The sequence below is a fragment of the Symsagittifera roscoffensis genome, chromosome 4 (genome assembly GCF_963678635.1).
Source record: "Symsagittifera roscoffensis chromosome 4, txSymRosc1.1, whole genome shotgun sequence".
NCBI classification, from domain to species: Eukaryota; Metazoa; Xenacoelomorpha; order Acoela; family Convolutidae; genus Symsagittifera; species Symsagittifera roscoffensis.
Genome location: NC_087065.1, coordinates 69,091,544 through 69,112,828, shown reverse-complemented (window position 1 = coordinate 69,112,828; position 21,285 = coordinate 69,091,544). Strand labels below are relative to the sequence as shown.

Genomic DNA, 21,285 nt, shown 5'->3' with positions numbered 1-21,285 from the left:
TAACTTATTTATGCTTAATTTAAGCCGTGAAAACTTAGTTTTACTCGTATAGAAATAGTTTTTAGAGTCTGAATCACTGTCTGAATCAAGAAAGTTCTAAAGATCAAAAAAATTCTGCAAAAAAACTGAAAAATCTTTGATTTAAAAAAAAAAAAATTTGGGAATTAAATTGATTTTTTTGGTGTTATGTTCTTTCGCTACAAAAAAATTTGCCAAATTACGCTGATTGTCGAATATGCTAGAAAGCTCTAGTTTTTTGTTCAGATCCTCTTATCACACCGGGAAGGAAAAAAACTAATCTAATTTGAAAATATTTGTTTTCTGTGTTTTGTAAGACAATGGTTGGAACATTCTGTGCTATTTGCACATTAACCGGCCATACTTTTTAAAAACTAAATTACTATAGTAAATGTATAATTTTAATATTAATTTAAAAAGTCAGTGAGCATCTGTTTCTGATTTTACTTTATTTGAACATTTCTTGTTTTTATATTAAGCAGTTTTTCTAATCAGTGAACAATTTTTGTAGAACTTATGATATCTACAGAATGTTTTAGGCTAGACCAATTTGTCAAGACGTCAAAACAATTGTTTTTGTCTGAAATCTTACTACAATCATAACTCTTGGCATAAAATTAAAGACACAATTTGAATAAAACAGCTTGTATCAGGGCAAAACCCTGTTTGTCCCGACTGCTTTTTCTATGGAGTAGTTTAAATTTGAAAAATGATAAAATTTCAGTTTTTCTTCAATGTTTTTGAAAAATTTTCTCACACGCAATGTAAAGGGATGCATTTCGCAAAGTAAAAAGTAGGTCAAAGAGCAATCCTTTATCTAGTTTGGAACGATTTCTAAGGCGGATTAAACCTTCGCTTATGCTTTGATAACACCGCGCGTTAATTGTCCCAAATTGGCAACCTTTAAATCCCCATAACCATGCGAGAAATGATCAAAGGTGAAGTATCTTCTTAAATATTACCTTTTTAATATTAAAAAATTTTCGTCAAAAATTGCTAGTTAAAAAGTTGATCTGGAGAAAAAAGTTAACCCGAGCACAAACATTCCGAAATCAAAAATCTGATGCATCAAAAACAGATTCAATAAAAAATCAGTAGACAATCTAAGTAAGTATAAAGAAAGCGGCTCGGGACCTGCATTCTATAAACTTATTTAGAACGTCTATCAATTATGTTACTTAGAATGTCTATTAATCTACGAAATATTTGAGCTCGACGAGTTAGTTTAAAGTCAAAATAGTTCTAAATTGATTTGAGGCCGGCTAATTGGTCTCGTTACTTCCATAAAACACTCAAACAGAAACAGCAAACAACTTGTTCTATTTAGCGAAAGTGTCGATTATAGGTTGTAAAGAAAGCGAAATATTTGAATTTTTTTCTTCAAAATGTCAGTTATTATTGATATTGATTTTACCACACGTACGTTTTTCTCTTCTTACATTCAAAATAGTTTTTTTTTTGTATTAGAACAGGAGTGGATTTAGGTGAGGGCGGACGCCTCCTCCTCAGGAATTCGAACCTCTGCCGACTCAAAGGGTCCCCCCTTTGTACTACTTTCCAATATCCATTTTTGGCCGACAGACTCTAAAATTTTTCTAAAAGCGCTTTTGGCGCCAATATATACTAACTTTGAGGGGGAGCGCGCGCCCAAAAAACGCGATTTTTTGTCAACATTTTCCAAAAAGAGCCCAAAAATGGCTTTTTTACGTCGTTAAATTTTTTTGAAAATCCGCCCCCCCCCCCTCGAGAAAACCCTAGATCCGCCCCTGTATTAGAACCAGACTGAATTCGGAAAAAAAGCGAGTAGTCTATGTTTCGCTAAATTCCAAGCATTGTGTTTTTTTTGGAAAAAAAATCCCAAGTACTTTGAGAGTTATTAAGAAAAAAGCGGGATACAGTCAAAATAGAGGCAAAAGACGGGAAAAACCGCCTGTCAAACTTATTGCTCCTGATTTTTACACTCAGTGCCTGTAATTGGTTCATTTTTGAAATACTGAACAAAGTTTTTAAATTCTGAACAGTTTTTTTTTCACTTTTTAAATTCTGAACAAAAAAAACTCAGAATTTCAAAAATTTTTGATTTGCCGAAAACAAATATCCCCATAATAAAAGGGTTGAAGGGGACTCGGAGCATTCATTATTAGCAAAAAATTAAATTAAAACTTATTCTGAATCTGCAATTTTTGTTTGGTCAGTCCGCTAATTTCCAGGGACCCTCCATGATCGCATTTGTATTCATTGACTTTTTATTTATTTAATATTAACCAGCTTTTGAGATACAATAACATGAACTGAAAAATAAATTTTCAGAATGTTTTTCTTGAAACCTCAAAATGAATCAGAAAGGATCCCAAATCCGAACCTTCCAAAAAATCATCAAGAAAAGATGGAGATACTGCAGTTAAATTTAAATGCAGCTCTGTTGAATGACAAAAATACAGGTATCAGCATTTGGCGATACTCAACTAAGAGATGTAAAGGAACTCCAAAAGATGAAACTAAATTAACTCAAATACTAACAACAGAACTATGGTAATCTAAAAAACACTGGCTTGAAGTCAATTCTGATGAAATCTGTCTTGAGGCGGAACAGTTGCGGTTTTCTGGTGCGGATGACAGTTGGCTGTGCAGAAGAGTTTGGGCTTGGGAACTCCTTCTGCTGGACAGTTCCTCTTTGATTTCGTGCAGTCTTGATGCGTATTTCTCATTTATTATTTTTGATGGGTTCCTCGTGGGGAAATAGCGAGTCTAAAACAAATTATTCAAATCTCCTATTTAAAAAACTGATTATTGCATTTATTGCTTACCAGTGTTTTCAAACTTTTAAAATGCAAAAAAAAACAATTTAACAAATTTTTCGGATTTATACTCAGCGTGATTGAATTGAGTTTCGTAACAAAATCAGTTCATATGACAAAATAGCAATTTCACGCTTGGTTAATTCACTATCATTTATTAATTGAGACAATAATTGAAGTTCATCTTGAAATCCTTTTGTTCGTGCAAAAATGGCACATGGAGGAGGGGCAGGGGCAGATTAAGGGAAGGGGTGGGATCGTGGGGGGTGGGGGCGTGGGGGTAGCGGACCTTCCACTCTCAGGGATTCGACCCCCTGCCGACCCAAAGGGGTTTCCCTTTGAACTATTTTGAAACCGCCATTTTTGGCTGATGGATGGACCCCAAAACTTTAGCGCCAATAAATTTTTACTTTGAGGGGTGTTATCCGTACGGATATTATAGCAAAACATCCAGTATTGATCAAGCCAGTTCAGGTGCTAACATAACCAGTTGGTAACATTAGCATGTCATAGACTTAGAGTAAATTAATTAACCTATAGAAGTCTGATGATTAAATAAGTACCTATTTATACGTAATCACATATGTACTAGTACTTATAAGGCACTGTCTCTCAAATGATTCGAGGTCAGTGTCAGCCAGATTTAAACATAGAACGTTGAATTCAAGTTGCTCTTTTATTTGTTTAATTCTCAACCAGCACACAGCGTAGTTCTCACTAACACAGAACCAACATAGATTATACCTCACCTAACGGCCGAGGGTATAACATGGCGCAGCCAGCAGTTCCAAAGAACCCGCTGGGAATAACACCATTCTGGCAAAAAGCCTCAGCGGAACCACCGGTAGAGTGGGACAAGTGGAACCAGCAACTATTCCTCGGCATTATTGCAAAAGACGGCGTAAACCTGACAAAATTGTTACAAAATCTTCCAGCTATCCGAAAACCTCAAGAACCGTGATACGAACTCCCTAACGAGGGGGAAACAGACAAGCAACTCCGAGATCGCAATCTGCGGAACCAGGAGAAACGGGTAGCGTGGGAAAACCAGTGTCAACATTTGGACAACCTGGGTCCAACAGTAGACGGAATTCCATGAGAACAAGCCGACATTAAATGCGGGAGCTACATCTACTTGTGTTTGGGGACGGAAGGTCAAAGAAGATTGACACAATACTATCCGGACCTCAAAATACAAGAAATTGCAACTATAGACTTCTGGAACAGACTAACCCGTCTTTTCGTCAAGGCACGAAATGTAACATTCGATCGGTATGAGCCTTTCCACGCAAACAGAAAAAAAACAGAATCCCTGGAAGAATTCCATTGCGGACTTACGGAACTCGTGGTAAAAGGAAATTTCAAATGTACAGCATGCAACGATGGAGGCCTCGAATCCGAAATAGTCAGAGACTTGTTTACAGCAAACATGTCAAACGACGAAGTTCTACAAGATCTTCTTGCTGAAACAAAAACGCCGGAACAAGCATTGGATTACGCGGTAAGACGTGAAAAAGGCCTAGAGAATCAGATTCATATCAGAAAACAGGGAACTTCAAACAGTCACACCGGATTTTCAAATATAAAGTCAGAACCGGTAAACTTCGTCCAAAGGCGGGGTGGCTACAAGTCTCAACCGCGAGGTGGACGCAGTAGAGGAGGAACAAAGTCGAGGAGTGACACAGATAAATCTGGACAGAAAAAAGATTGTTTCAAATGCGGCAACGCATTCTCAGCAAATCATTTAGCACAGTGTCCGGCGCGCGACAAAATTTGCAATAAATACACCAAGAGGGGTCATTTTGCAAGGTTCTGCAAATCTAGCGAGGTAAATGCAATCCAAGAGGATAGTCCACAACAACAAGATATTCAAGACACCGATATGACCGCCTACGTCAATTACCTGCAAGCTGGTGACATTATTCCGGGGTGGGAACTAATCCATCCGGATGATACATCCAACAACTGGATAAATTTCGAACCAAGACGGGCAGAAGAAACCACCAACACAGATCTACAAGGACATTAAAAAAGGTGCGCTCGCAGACAAATATTATCGTTTTTTTGCTGACACAGGATCCCCAACATCTTTCGTGAACGAAAAAACAGCCAAACTAATGTCTACAACAGTCAAGTCAGCAGTGAGAACAAGAATGAGAGAGGACGACGAAGCTAACCGAATGGTCTGCTACAATAGATACAAAATCCCGTCCCTTGGTCGCCTAACCGCCCCAATTGAATCAGGTGGTTGGAAGATCCACACAGCCTCCTTCATAGTGGTGGACGACAGACGAGCGAACATCCTGGGGCGCAATATTTTCCCACAAATTGGCATACAGCTATACAGGAGAGAAAACCAGTTGGTAAGTCAGCACTACATGTTAACAGTATCGATAGTTCAGATACACAAATTGCGACGTGGGTAAGTACCTCGTACCTTGGACTCTGTACACGAATCGGACGCTCAAAAAACCATATGGTGCATACAGAATTCTTATCAGAATTCAAAGCTTTACAACAACGAGGGCGCCGCATTCCCATCCATATCCAAGAAAAGGTGGAACACCAAATAAGATTTTTAATTGATCAAGGCCACATCATTCGCCTTGAAAAATGCAGTGATCAACAATTCATAAGCCCTATTGTAATCACTGTTAAGAAAGACGGATCAATTAAATTAGCCATGGATTCAAAACAAATAAATAAGTCGATCCACAAAAATAAGTACCAGATGCCGATTATTGATGTTCTGTTAGACAATATAGCGCATTCGGCACAGGAGGGTACAAATAAGCCAGGAACGACATATTTTTCAACAATAGATCTACACTACGCGTATAGTCAACTGCCACTGGACGATACAACCCGTACGCAGTGTAATTTCAGTATAATTGGGGGAAAGGCAATGGGAACCTATCAGTTCCAAACTGGTTTCTACGGGCTCACGGATATGCCCGCAGAATTCCAGAAAGCCATCGATCTAACCCTTAACAACGAAAAAGACACGTTCGCATTTCTAGACGATATTTTAATTATATCACACGGCACAAAAGAGCAGCACATCGAAAAACTGACTAAAGTCCTTAATAAATTAGATACTGAAAAAATGGCAATTTCGATCAATAAGTGTAAATTTGGTTGCAAAGAAGTAGATTGCTTGGGGTTTGTAATAAACGAACACGACACCACACCTATGCAGAAGAAGACGGACGCAATAATAAATCAATCTAACATACCCAAAAACATTCAAACAATTGAAGAGTTTTATGGGTTCGATCCATCATCTAAACAAGTTTATTCCCAACTTAGCTCAATTATGTAACCCTTTGAGACCACTACTGTCTACGGCAAACAAATTTAATTTTCATTAGAGCGATGAAAACGGAACAGCGTTCAAAAACATTCTTAATGCCTTTAAAAATATTGCGGAAAACAGAAACTTCGTAAGTGACAGGGAAACTCGCATTGTTTGTGACGCGAGCCGCGAAAGAGTAGGCGCGGCTCTTGAACAAGATACACCAGATGGTTGGGCAACCATTGCGTATGCATCAAGGTTCATAAATTCATGCGAACAAAAATACTCGGTAAACGAACTCGAGCTTTTGGCCGTAGTGTGGGCCATTGAGCATTTCAAGTATTAACTATACGGTAGACGTTTTACTCTGATAACGGACCATCAAGCATTAGTAAGTGCCCTAAAAAGTAATCGGGGCAACAAAACCTACCAAAGTAAGTTAACCAGATGGATTGATCGACTCATTCCATTTGAATTCGATATACAGCATCTGGCCGGTAGTGAAATGGGTCTCATTGACTACATTTCACGACACCCGGTCGGGAAACCACAACCCCCGGCGTACTGGGATGAACAATTTGTCGTAGCATTAATCGATGACTTCGTCAAATGCGTAGAGTTCCAATATAGCAGCAGTAATATCCTATCCTTGAATAATGTTAAATCGATTAATTATCTAAGCACCAAAGAGTGGAAAGAAAATTTCGCACGTTCAAATTCGGTTCACACACAAACTGCATTCACTGTTCGTAGTCAAGTGTTTGAATCAAGTCGCTTCTCATTGAAACCAAATTCCAAACAAAATTCGGAATTCAATCAAATTTCAATCATAAATAGGCAATTGCAGCAAGGCATGGCATTACCTCCGTTTCGACGAATTACGCATAAAGCTCACAGTGGTGTACAGACCCAACTTACTTTTTCCCCTATAAATTACTTGTCCTTTAATGAATTTCTCTCAAAATGACCACCGCCAGAACTCACAATCAGTGACGTAAAACACCAAGTTATACCGTCAACGGAGAGCCTTACAGTCAGAAGAGTTGATAACGACCGGGTCGATGCAATTTGTCAGACTCTGGCATTAGCGGAAACACCGGACACAGAGTGCCAGACGCAGACTGAAGAGGACCGCTCAACCGGACAGGACACTGAATGTCAAACAACCGCCAGCATAGAGGAAGAGGACACCCCGATGTTCCGCAAAAACTTACGAAAAGTGATGGACGTAAGCTTTTTAGCAGCCGCAACTAGACGAGACCCAAATTTATCGCCGCTCCTAAACATGGTTAAACAACAGAAATGGGACAACATTAAGGATTGCTATGGCCCTTAGTTTTATAATGTAAGACACCGCCTGTCCGTCAGAGAAAATATCCTTCTATACAACGACAGAGTCGTTATCCCAAAGCAGTTAAGACCCACACTTATGGATGCACTACACCTTACACATCCGGGACAAGGGGGAATGCTAGAAGCGGCGAAACATGTGTGGTTACCCGTATTTACATCGCGATATTGTAGCAACTGCCCAAAAATGCAAAAACTGCCGTGAAAAGGGTAAGAACTTTAAAGTAATCTCGGGTAAACAACACTACACAACATTGGATGCGGTGGTAGAACCAAACGAAGAAATTCAATTGGATTTTGCGGGGCCCCTACCTGATGAAAACGATAAAGAGGTTTACATATTGGTGGGTGTCGACCGTTTCTCACGTTTCCCACACGCAAAAGTCGTACCTAATAACAAAGCGGATACAATCATCCGATTTATGCAAAATCACATAGTAAACCAAGGCGTACCACGAGCGATCAGATGTGACCAGGCACAAGGTTTCAGGGCCAAAAACTTCCTCATGTATTGTAAAACTAATAATGTAAAACTGATTTTCGCACCAGTGGACGACCACAGAGCTATGGGTATGGTCGAAAGGCTCATCCGAACCTTAAAATCACGATTAGCAATTATGAAAATCGATAAATCAAATCAACCATACAAATTAGCATCAGACGTGGCTGAATTAATAAAAACACTCCGCATTACCCCTAACGCATCTACTAAGGTTACACCCTTCGAAGCTCACTATGGTAGAAGAGCTAATACACCACTAAGTAACCTCAGCACGTCGCCTAAATCCTCAAATATTTCGTGGGAAAACACTAAACTGTCATGTTTAGATGAAAAAGTGCTTTCTAAGACCGCGCTGTCGGCGGAAACCATGTGGAACGGAGAGGTGAATAGCGAGGATGAACTGGACCTAAAATTCAAGCACCAAGGCAAACCCACATCGCACCACCAATACGTACCCGAACATATCTTCAATCCTGTACCACCCGCACAAAACAACGTAGAACAGAACACAATTGAGGTCCCTCCACGCACAACAACCAACTCGGGCAAACAACGCGCAAAAAACCAACAGGATACTTTTCCAAACACGGATGCAATTACCCTGGATGACAGCGATGAGGAGTTCGACAGGAGACTACTCCAAAAATTCCCATTAGGTGCGCACCTACCTATGTCAAATAAAACCGTACGAAACTAAGTCACTCAAGGAATCTTTTCTAAAAGAAAAAACTAACGATTTCGAAAACTTAAGGACACGTAAACCCATAAGACTTTTAACACGACAAGAAAAACAAAATTTACAAAGGGCACCGTTACTATTCCATAAAGATCGTTTCAAAGGTCCAGCCCATACGATAGATTCTAAAACAGGACTCAGCCTCGAACAAATTGCAAGAAAAACGGAAAATTTTGCCAGGAAATCTAAAAATCCGGGGACATTTGGGGCACAATTCAAAATAATTGAAAATGGTGCAATAATAAATTGCTCTCCGCATACTGCGTGGATAAGGGAGGATGGCAAACAACCTAGAGTAATTAGGCATGATGGTCTCGCGTTCATACCAGACCCAAGGGTCTATGGAAAGTGTAGACCAGCGGCACTAAAGGATTTCGTGGCCTATAAACACCTACCAAGAGCCAAACCGCATGTTTCAGAAAAAAGACACCTATCAACGAGACACAAGGAGGAAAAGCAGTAACAAGTCCGAAAAGACCACCACCAAAAACAACGCAAGAAATCATTCAACATACGTTGAACCGAAGAGCTCTTGGACCCCAAAAACTGTTGAAACCTTTTACAGCTAAAGGAAAACTGAACGCCCGGGACAAACGTAACAAAAGCGAACCGTCCACACAACGTCTCCCAAAAACAATACCGCAAGGTAAATGAGCTCTAAAAAGAAATCAAAAGTCGATCTCACTAAGATCCAGTTCGAATGCGACACCTCAATCTCACTCTCGTCGGATACCGATCTAAACCACAAAACCCCATCACCGGATAAACAACCTTCCGCCAAAAGAATTGACCTCAAAGCCACACCGGAAGCACACTCACCTGAAATCCGGCGTTCAACGAGAACAAAAAAAGTACACTGGCGGAGAAATTCGGAAACGCTATCCCCATTGGAAACATCTCGATTAACACGGAGACATTAATTACGGTGGCAATGATTCAGGATTCGAACAATGCTGGGACTACAGCGAATGAATCAAACAACCCCACAGAAATAGACAACAGACCAACCACGGTGGCCGATGACCCTGCGGCATTTCCATCACCATTGTCACAAACATCCGAAGATATCTTGTGCACTGAGGTCCACATGAATAGTGATACGCCTGAAAACGCCCGAGAAACGGTCCACGCGGATAACTCACCACCCAGAACTACAGGCTCGCGTTACATCCTTGACAAACCAAGAACAACGGAAGATTCGTTTAGTAAAGAATTCGAGGATGCTATGATTTTCCTGCATTCAATCAGCCCAATTAGAGGCAATTCCATGTCCTTTCAAAGAGAAAAGGAACAAATATCTCAAAAACCGAGCAAACAACACTCACCGACAACAACTATCAGTGATAATCAGCACACAACTGCGATGATAGGAAAGGTCAACGAGGACCAGCAGGAGGAGGACATATAATTGTGGGGACATACTAAATTGATAGACTCAATTTATCAAAAAGAGGGGAATGTTATCCGTACAGATATTATAGCAAAACATCCAGTATTGATCAAGCCAGTTCAGGTGCTAACATAACCAGTTGGTAACTTTAGTATGTCATAGACTTAGAGTAAATTAATTAACCTATAGAAGTCTGATGATTTAATAAGTACCTATTTATACGTAATCACATATTTACTAGTACTTATAAGGCACTGTCTCTCAAATGATTCGAGGACAGTGTCAGCCAGACTTAAACATAGAACGTTGAATTTAAGTTGTTCTTTTATTTGTTTAATTCTCAACCAACACACAGCGTAGTTCTCACTAACACAGAACTAACATAGATTATGCCTCACCTAACGGTCGAGGGTATAACAAGGGGGGAGCGCGCGCCAAAAAAAACGCAATTTTTTTTGTCAAAATTTTCCACAAAGTGCCTTAAAACACCTTTTTTTGAAATGTTTTTTCAGAATTTTGCCTGCGGCGCAAAAAATTTGGCCTAAACAAGGTCTTCCTATAACATTGGGAGAGCTCGAAAAATCATTTTGGACGACCTAAAAAAAGTAGACAAAATTTTCATTAGAGCGATGAAAACGGAACAGCGTTCAAAAACATTCTTAATGCCGTTAAAAATATTACGGAAAACAGAAACTTCGTAAGTGACAGGGAAACTCGCATTGTTTGTGACGCGAGCCGCGAAAGAGTAGGCGCGGCTCTTGAACAAGATACACCAGATGGTTGGGCAACCATTGCGTATGCATCAAGGTTCATAAATTCATGCGAACAAAAATACTCGGTAAACGAACTCGAGCTTTTGGCCGTAGTGTGGGCCATTGAGCATTTCAAGTATTAACTATACGGTAGACGTTTTACTCTGATAACGGACCATCAAGCATTAGTAAGTGCCCTAAAAAGTAATCGGGGCAACAAAATCTACCAAAGTAAGTTAACCAGATGGATTGATCGACTCATTCCATTTGAATTCGATATACAGCATCTGGCCGGTAGTGAAATGGGTCTCATTGACTACATTTCACGACACCCGGTCGGGAAACCACAACCCCCGGCGTACTGGGATGAACAATTTGTCGTAGCATTAATCGATGACTTCGTCAAATGCGTAGAGTTCCAATATAGCAGCAGTAATATCCTATCCTTGAATAATGTTAAATCGATTAATTATCTAAGCACCAAAGAGTGGAAAGAAAATTTCGCACGTTCAAATTCGGTTCACACACAAACTGCATTCACTGTTCGTAGTCAAGTGTTTGAATCAAGTCGCTTCTCATTGAAACCAAATTCCAAACAAAATTCGGAATTCAATCAAATTTCAATCATAAATAGGCAATTGCAGCAAGGCATGGCATTACCTCCGTTTCGACGAATTACGCATAAAGCTCACAGTGGTGTACAGACCCAACTTACTTTTTCCCCTATAAATTACTTGTCCTTTAATGAATTTCTCTCAAAATGACCACCGCCAGAACTCACAATCAGTGACGTAAAACACCAAGTTATACCGTCAACGGAGAGCCTTACAGTCAGAAGAGTTGATAACGACCGGGTCGATGCAATTTGTCAGACTCTGGCATTAGCGGAAACACCGGACACAGAGTGCCAGACGCAGACTGAAGAGGACCGCTCAACCGGACAGGACACTGAATGTCAAACAACCGCCAGCATAGAGGAAGAGGACACCCCGATGTTCCGCAAAAACTTACGAAAAGTGATGGACGTAAGCTTTTTAGCAGCCGCAACTAGACGAGACCCAAATTTATCGCCGCTCCTAAACATGGTTAAACAACAGAAATGGGACAACATTAAGGATTGCTATGGCCCTTAGTTTTATAATGTAAGACACCGCCTGTCCGTCAGAGAAAATATCCTTCTATACAACGACAGAGTCGTTATACCAAAGCAGTTAAGACCCACACTTATGGATGCACTACACCTTACACATCCAGGACAAGGGGGAATGCTAGAAGCGGCGAAACATGTGTGGTTACCCGTATTTACATCGCGATATTGTAGCAACTGCCCAAAAATGCAAAAACTGCCGTGAAAAGGGTAAGAACTTTAAAGTAATCTCGGGTAAACAACACTACACAACATTGGATGCGGTGGTAGAACCAAACGAAGAAATTCAATTGGATTTTGCGGGGCCCCTACCTGATGAAAACGATAAAGAGGTTTACATATTGGTGGGTGTCGACCGTTTCTCACGTTTCCCACACGCAAAAGTCGTACCTAATAACAAAGCGGATACAATCATCCGATTTATGCAAAATCACATAGTAAACCAAGGCGTACCACGAGCGATCAGATGTGACCAGGCACAAGGTTTCAGGGCCAAAAACTTCCTCATGTATTGTAAAACTAATAATGTAAAACTGATTTTCGCACCAGTGGACGACCACAGAGCTATGGGTATGGTCGAAAGGCTCATCCGAACCTTAAAATCACGATTAGCAATTATGAAAATCGATAAATCAAATCAACCATACAAATTAGCATCAGACGTGGCTGAATTAATAAAAACACTCCGCATTACCCCTAACGCATCTACTAAGGTTACACCCTTCGAAGCTCACTATGGTAGAAGAGCTAATACACCACTAAGTAACCTCAGCACGTCGCCTAAATCCTCAAATATTTCGTGGGAAAACACTAAACTGTCATGTTTAGATGAAAAAGTGCTTTCTAAGACCGCGCTGTCGGCGGAAACCATGTGGAACGGAGAGGTGAATAGCGAGGATGAACTGGACCTAAAATTCAAGCACCAAGGCAAACCCACATCGCACCACCAATACGTACCCGAACATATCTTCAATCCTGTACCACCCGCACAAAACAACGTAGAACAGAACACAATTGAGGTCCCTCCACGCACAACAACCAACTCGGGCAAACAACGCGCAAAAAACCAACAGGATACTTTTCCAAACACGGATGCAATTACCCTGGATGACAGCGATGAGGAGTTCGACAGGAGACTACTCCAAAAATTCCCATTAGGTGCGCACCTACCTATGTCAAATAAAACCGTACGAAACTAAGTCACTCAAGGAATCTTTTCTAAAAGAAAAAACTAACGATTTCGAAAACTTAAGGACACGTAAACCCATAAGACTTTTAACACGACAAGAAAAACAAAATTTACAAAGGGCACCGTTACTATTCCATAAAGATCGTTTCAAAGGTCCAGCCCATACGATAGATTCTAAAACAGGACTCAGCCTCGAACAAATTGCTAGAAAAACGGAAAATTTTGCCAGGAAATCTAAAAATCTGGGGACATTTGGGGCACAATTCAAAATAATTGAAAATGGTGCAATAATAAATTGCTCTCCGCATACTGCGTGGATAAGGGAGGATGGCAAACAACCTAGAGTAATTAGGCATGATGGTCTCGCGTTCATACCAGACCCAAGGGTCTATGGAAAGTGTAGACCAGCGGCACTAAAGGATTTCGTGGCCTATAAACACCTACCAAGAGCCAAACCGCATGTTTCAGAAAAAAGACACCTATCAACGAGACACAAGGAGGAAAAGCAGTAACAAGTCCGAAAAGACCACCACCAAAAACAACGCAAGAAATCATTCAACATACGTTGAACCGAAGAGCTCTTGGACCCCAAAAACTGTTGAAACCTTTTACAGCTAAAGGAAAACTGAACGCCCGGGACAAACGTAACAAAAGCGAACCGTCCACACAACGTCTCCCAAAAACAATACCGCAAGGTAAATGAGCCCTAAAAAGAAATCAAAAGTCGATCTCACTAAGATCCAGTTCGAATGCGACACCTCAATCTCACTCTCGTCGGATACCGATCTAAACCACAAAACCCCATCACCGGATAAACAACCTTCCGCCAAAAGAATTGACCTCAAAGCCACACCGGAAGCACACTCACCTGAAATCCGGCGTTCAACGAGAACAAAAAAAAGTACACTGGCGGAGAAATTCGGAAACGCTATCCCCATTGGAAACATCTCGATTAACACGGAGACATTAATTACGGTGGCAATGATTCAGGATTCGAACAATGCTGGGACTACAGCGAATGAATCAAACAACCCCACAGAAATAGACAACAGACCAACCACGGTGGCCGATGACCCTGCGGCATTTCCATCACCATTGTCACAAACATCCGAAGATATCTTGTGCACTGAGGTCCACATGAATAGTGATACGCCTGAAAACGCCCGAGAAACGGTCCAAGCGGATAACTCACCACCCAGAACTACAGGCTCGCGTTACATCCTTGACAAACCAAGAACAACGGAAGATTCGTTTAGTAAAGAATTCGAGGATGCTATGATTTTCCTGCATTCAATCAGCCCAATTAGAGGCAATTCCATGTCCTTTCAAAGAGAAAAGGAACAAATATCTCAAAAACCGAGCAAACAACACTCACCGACAACAACTATCAGTGATAATCAGCACACAACTGCGATGATAGGAAAGGTCAACGAGGACCAGCAGGAGGAGGACATATAATTGTGGGGACATACTAAATTGATAGACTCAATTTATCAAAAAGAGGGGAATGTTATCCGTACAGATATTATAGCAAAACATCCAGTATTGATCAAGCCAGTTCAGGTGCTAACATAACCAGTTGGTAACTTTAGTATGTCATAGACTTAGAGTAAATTAATTAACCTATAGAAGTCTGATGATTAAATAAGTACCTATTTATACGTAATCACATATTTACTAGTACTTATAAGGCACTGTCTCTCAAATGATTCGAGGACAGTGTCAGCCAGACTTAAACATAGAACGTTGAATTTAAGTTGTTCTTTTATTTGTTTAATTCTCAACCAACACACAGCGTAGTTCTCACTAACACAGAACTAACATAGATTATGCCTCACCTAACGGTCGAGGGTATAACAAGGGGGGAGCGCGCGCCAAAAAAAACGCAATTTTTTTTTGTCAAAATTTTCCACAAAGTGCCTTAAAACACCTTTTTTTGAAATGTTTTTTCAGAATTTTGCCTGCGGCGCAAAAAATTTGGCCTAAACAAGGTCTTCCTATAACATTGGGAGAGCTCGAAAAATCATTTTGGACGACCTAAAAAAAGTAGACAAAATTTTTGAAAATCCCCCCTCCCTCGAGAAAATTCTAGATCCACCCTTGAGGAGGAGATTTTGTCAACAATCTCTCCCGGTACCTACCTACCAGGCGCCGAATTTATATTGTCTCGAGCAGGGAGATTTTCAAAAAATGGTTTCTTTTTTATTTTCTTCCCACATTTCAAAGTTTCTATTTTCATAGTTGCTGTAAAAATTCTTATGGTGCAAAGTTCATATATAATGGAAAAACCTGGAAAAATTGAAATTTAAGGATCGGTCAGCTAAGACGAAAGTCGTAAAATAGTACGGAAGGGGTCGTGGAGGGGTCAGGTCCCTCCCCCCCTTCCCCCCCCCCCCCCCCCCCAGATAAACCCTTTTCTGGTACCAACTAAAGAAAAAGAACTCTACTCGTACGATGAGATAGAACTTAGCAAACAACGGAATCCCAACGGCAGATGTTTTTTGGAGTGCGGTCAAAACGTAGACAGTCATAAAGTAGACAAAGTCAATAGCCAACTAGAATCGAGAAAATAAAATATTTCGTCTGTTTGTTTTGTCATCTCGATTATGATTGGCTCACGATTTTGTCTACTTTATGACTGTCTACTTTTTGCTACTTTTTTGCAGTGGTAGATGGCTTAAAATGTACAAAGTATCATAAAAACTTACTTGTATTTCAATTGCGCAGATGAGTGCGAATACTCCGGAAATGGTGACGCCCAGAGCAATGAGGGCCCCGCCCACTTGGCTGGACCTGACTAGCACACAGATAGAATGGGGCTTGCCCGGGTTGTTCACACACTTGGGGCCCAGATAGAGCCCAGCCAGTCCGACGAGCACAATACCTGTGATGGAATAATACAACGGTGCAAATTGTACTCATAAAATAGTAAAAGTTTATGATAGGACGTGATTATGGTTTTATCAAAGAAGAAGCGCGTTTTTTAACAGCAGACATGCTTATATTCTAATTTGAGATAAGTGCGGAAGTTACGGTCGCACTGTAAAAGAGACAAATCCCCCCTTACCCACAAGGCCCCAATTTGTTCTTCAAGCACCATTTATTCGCAAAGAGCCTTGTAGTGCTACTACTTACAAACTTGATAAATGTTTTTTTTTCGGTTATTGTTCTGAGTTGATAGCTGTGGGGTCGCACGTAGGGAACGAACACTGGTCTTGGTGAGTCTCGAAACACTGACCTCTCGACTGAGCGGCGGAGTCTTAATTGCTCTGACTTACCAACTCAGTGGTGCATCCAGATTCATCGAAACTGTTTACTTGCCAAGTAAAATTGAGAGAAGAGGGAACGAACAAAAATATAGAAAAATATCAAAACCGCCAAAGATTGACTAAGAACGGCATTTCAGTCCTCTGCAAGACACCTTTGCAAAAACTTATTATTTTGATTTTTTTTTGCTTGAAATAAGAAAGAAGGGGGTAAGTTTCATCTGCAAAAAATATATAGATAAAAAAGTATTATCAAAGGCTGAAGGCTCTTTGTTTGGTAAACAAATCAAGTCTCGTTTGAACATTGAGGACGAATTTGAATACTTGAATACCTGAAGATGAAGAAATTACTTACACAGAATGCAAACTATCATTAGAGAAGTGTGAAGTAATTTGCCACATTTTAAACCCATCAAAAAAACAATTTTCAGACCGTTCACTGAGTTTTTTTTTATTATAGGAGAAAAATTTTTTCTATGTAAAAAATTAGAATTGGTTTGTTTTTGTTATTCCACTCCCGTAACACAGCAAAACTGACAGCTCTATGGCATTTTTGGATAAACTTAGGTGTGCAGCATCTAGACCTAACGTGTGCCAATTATTATTTGTACCATTTGGCGAAACATAATCTCTGCCAATTTTACAACAAAAGAATTTGTTTAGCCTATTTATTTTATTGCTTTTCTTGGATATTTGATGCAGATGAATACGTTTTTTTGCCAGTGTTTAAATTACTTAGCCAGCCAACTGCTGATGAAACACCTCGATAACCTTTGAAAAATGTTGAATTTTAGCAGATATCAAATTGATTTTGTCAAACAACAAGATGTTATATTTGAGCGTTTTTTTTTAAAAATCGAAACTATCAAAAACATTCTTCTGCTGTGCTTATCGGTTTATAGACAGGAAGCAATATAGATTTGTAATCCATAACTTGCAGGTTTTGATGCAATGATATTTTTTTCATTGTAGGTAATTGTATTCAGAAAAATGATTAAAATCTAAAATTGAAATTTAATAATAAAACAAACAAAAACATCACTATGTTGTTATTAATGGTTAAATAAAAATAAGCAAAACTTTTTGTATTCAACTACTTTCAGGCTCCAATACAAGGATTTTTTAACAAATTTTTTCCCATTTTTTGAGAATTTGAGTTTTCCGAATAGTCGCAAAAATCATAAAAAAAAATATTTTAAATATTCAGAATAAAAATTATACGCAAACTTCTTTAACGCCAAAACTCAAACCCATGTAGCTGTACAAAAAAATTGTTTTGATATTAGCGCATAAATATATGTTTGAAGAAAAAGCCGGTTGAAAAAATTGTAGAAAAAGCCGGTTGAGAAAAATTTCGCGTAAAAAACACTGAGTTGAAAAAAACTCTGAGTTTCTCAGAAAATTGTACTAAAAACGGACAGCATTAATTTCTTTTGGTTGAGAATTGAACACTCGCAATCAATCAAAGTTATCCAGGGACACTACTTGGTTATAAGAAACAAAAACAATCCACTGTAAGTCAGTCTCTGGAAAAACTAAGGAGGCTTGACTTTTTATCATTTGTAGTGCATGCAATATATATTATTATTTGCAAAAAACATCAGAAACGAACTGTGGCTTAAAGAATAAAAATAAAACAAATCAAAACTAGTTGTGGAGAAATGATGCAAAGTCTTGTAGCCTTCGAAACTTACTTAGCAGTTTTGGAAGAAAGTTTTCCAAAATTTCCCCCAAATTTTCGTGAGACATTATTTGTATCAAAACCCCAAAAAGGAACAATTAAAGGTTCTCAGCCTCACTATTTATATTGTTGGTCAGAATTTCAGTTTCTTACTTTCAAATGGCCAAAGTTTATATTCTAAAATCAAATAAAAAACCTTCCCGTCAAAATAAGAAAAGTGAATATCCAGTCAAAATTGGGAAACGGAATTGAAGCGCGTAGCTTAGCGTTGAGGTGTTCTCTTATGTCATTGATCACCTGCCACTTTCTTTTGACTTCTAGCGTTAAATCTACCACAGCTTGACCAATTTCCGCTGCAATAGTGGTACCACGTAAAATTTCTAGATACAACAAGACGAGTCTAAATTAAAAAAGCTTTCACCAACAAAATAATTAAGTCTGGATTGCTGAAGTGTGGGAAACAAGAGTGACAGATTGTTCCTGGGCAGTTTAGGTACGCTTTCATATGTCCTTGCGAATCTTAGAAACCACGACTTATTGATAATTGATCGTATACTAAAAGGAAACCATGATTGTCCACTGCCCATTGAAGCCAATTCGAAAATTTGTGAAAAAATTGAAAGAAAAAAGTGTAAGATTTTAAGTAAGTTTAAAAGGGGTTTTCAGTGGTGATATCAACTTACTGTCAAAAAGAAAATTTCAATTTTGGTCGGAAAAAATGCTATATTGTTTCATATAAAAAAATTTTGGTTGCAAACTTGCTTCTGTGCTCAAATATATATTTTACGAAAAAAAAACAGCTTGCAAAATTTGACTTTTTATGCTTATAACGTAGTGCAGGATGAGTTTTTCACCCAAAAAGTTTAAAAGTCACAAAAAAGTGTTTTTTTTTGTAACCACAATTATGATTTTTTTCGTTTCAAATGCTATGATAAAGATAAATTTGTAAAGAAATGGGCCTTTTTTCTCTAGTATCAAAATTTTTGAACTTAAAATTTTCTAGTCATTTACAAAAAATTAAATTTTTGGTAAATATTTCAATGTGAAAATGTTGAAATGGCAAAAATCATCAAATACAGTTTATCTGAGTGGTAACTGCCAGTTACACTCTAGGTTTTCTTATGACAGAAAATTTTTGATTAGTGTTTCGGATGAAACCCAAAACTTCAAAACGATTTTTTTTTGTATTTTCATTTATGTATTTTCATTTATCACACAGTTTCATAGTATAGAAAAAATGTTTATCATACAATTTCACAGAACAAAAAGTTGCTTTTTGCTATTTTTATAAAATTTTTGTGGGAAAAATATGGCACAACGCTTTTTATTTAATTAGAGAATGTGGTAAAAAATGCTTATTATAACATTTCATAGTATAAAAAGTACTTATCTTGCTATTTTATTAGTATTTTTTTGATGTATGAAGTATTATGAAATAGTATGATAAGCATTTTTTTCATAATATGAAATAGTATGATAAGCATTTTTGTCAACCCGGTTACTTGCAAAGCAATCGGTTATCCTTGTTTTAATAAGGCATATATCATCCATTATAGTAATTGAAGGATCTGGAAGCGTTAGGAATAGACTTTTGGAGTGAAATTTTCATGTAATAATTTGGTAGTGTTACCATATGAATGAAAAACTTACCAGCCACGAATGACGTAGAAAGAACGACAGTACCCAATCTCCAGAAGGCAGCCAGATAACCCATGCCTGCAATTCCAGATAAAGTGTCAAAAGTGCAAACTAACTGTAGATTGCACTTTCTTAAACCCCAGTGTTACAATTGGTCCATCAAAAAGGATTACCTTTTAAATCTTTAATCTCTTCTATAACATCCAATGTTTATTTGCAAACTTTAAGTTGGTACATAATCAAAGAGAAAACTCCGCCCAGAATGTCCAACAAATTGAGGATCAAAATCGAACGTTGGTATATGACCCAGAAGGTAATCTTGTAAATCTGGATTTCATTAAACAGCTGGACTATTCGGTTGCGGACAATAAAACTAATTACAGGCTGATTATCGTTGACAGACAAGCAACAAAATCATAATTCGGTCTAGGACAAGCAGGCTTTTATTCCTTTTCATTAATACTAATGGAAATTTTTAAAACAAAATCTGCAAAAAACTGCACAAACCTAACAGCCGTGGAAAGTTGCGACATCTAAAATTGAATCTATAAGAAGACCTGAATGAAATAGCAATGCTATATGATTAATTTGGGAACAAGTTATAACTTATAACTAAAAAACTGTCAAATTTGACAACTGGAAACTGCTTAAATTGCTGATGACTTCAGCTGAAGGATCTCCTTCAAATCATACAAACGGATGGGGAAGGGCAGAGTAATCTTAACTTTTTTCATATGGCCCGTTCTGTACTATGCTCAATGGATAGCAGGATCTAGTAATAAAAAAACCTTTTCCTTGTGACGAATTAGATTTAAGCCAAGTTAGTCAAAAACAACGAATGGATCTTTCTTATAGTAATTTCCTGTTCGACTGTGATTGGTGGGGGTGTTATAAGATTTGCAACCCTTGCATGACGGGAAACTCAGCCAAATCTTATAGCACCCCCTGCCAAGACACAATAAAACAGGAAATTGGTTTTAAAAAAATGGATCCACTTTTTTTTTACTAAGCTTTCATTTAAAGTGTATAAACTGCATTCAAGGAAAGACCGCGTTCAAAAGCTCAAGGAAAGAAGGTTATAAAAAAGAAACTTAAAAAACAATTATACCCGATCATGAGGGGGTCTTTTGACTCGAATGATACTCAAGACCCCCCTCCCCCCTCTTCTTTTCCCCACGTGATCAAGTATAATTGGAAATGTGGATAGTTGAAAGCATTAAAGGATGAAGGGTATTTGGTTTGACTGCTTCAAGAAATGCATTCAGCGAGATAGTACGGTTTGTTCTTAGAGTTGAAAAAACCAGACTGAAGAATTGGAATTACTTCAAAAATACCGTTTGCTCATATTTGTACAAGAAGCCAGGCCATGTAGTCAATCCCCCCTCCTACACTAAATTAACCATAATTAGCAATTAAGTGAAAAGAATATCATTTCTGTGAAAAGAACATTCAAAATTCTCATTTCTGACTGGCTAAAAACACCCGCTTTTTACCAAGTGAACGACAACGATCTCATCGGCTAA

General features: G+C 38.6%; 1 protein-coding gene across 1 annotated transcript; it reads right to left on the bottom strand.

The window, feature by feature from the left end:
- Positions 1-2,429: 2,429 nt before the first annotated feature.
- Positions 2,430-20,293, bottom strand: LOC134844666 (uncharacterized). The gene is made up of 3 exons (XM_063861467.1): positions 19,775-20,293; positions 15,886-16,061; positions 2,430-2,766 (listed from the first exon to the last, which is right to left on the bottom strand). Exons 1-3 carry the CDS (start codon positions 19,836-19,838, stop codon positions 2,527-2,529), a joined length of 480 nt encoding a protein of 159 aa, XP_063717537.1. The 5' UTR covers positions 19,839-20,293; the 3' UTR covers positions 2,430-2,526.
- Positions 20,294-21,285: the final 992 nt, after the last annotated feature.

Coding starts and splice junctions, on each gene's coding strand:
- LOC134844666 (XM_063861467.1), bottom strand. CDS start 19,838: ATGGGTTATCTGGCTGCCTTCTGGAGATTGGGTACTGTCGTTCTTTCT. Junction 16,062..19,774: donor TTCTACGTCATTCGTGGCTG/GTAAGTTTTTCA, acceptor ATTCCATCACAG/GTATTGTGCTCGTCGGACTG. Junction 2,767..15,885: donor TCTGCGCAATTGAAATACAA/GTAAGTTTTTAT, acceptor AATTTGTTTTAG/ACTCGCTATTTCCCCACGAG.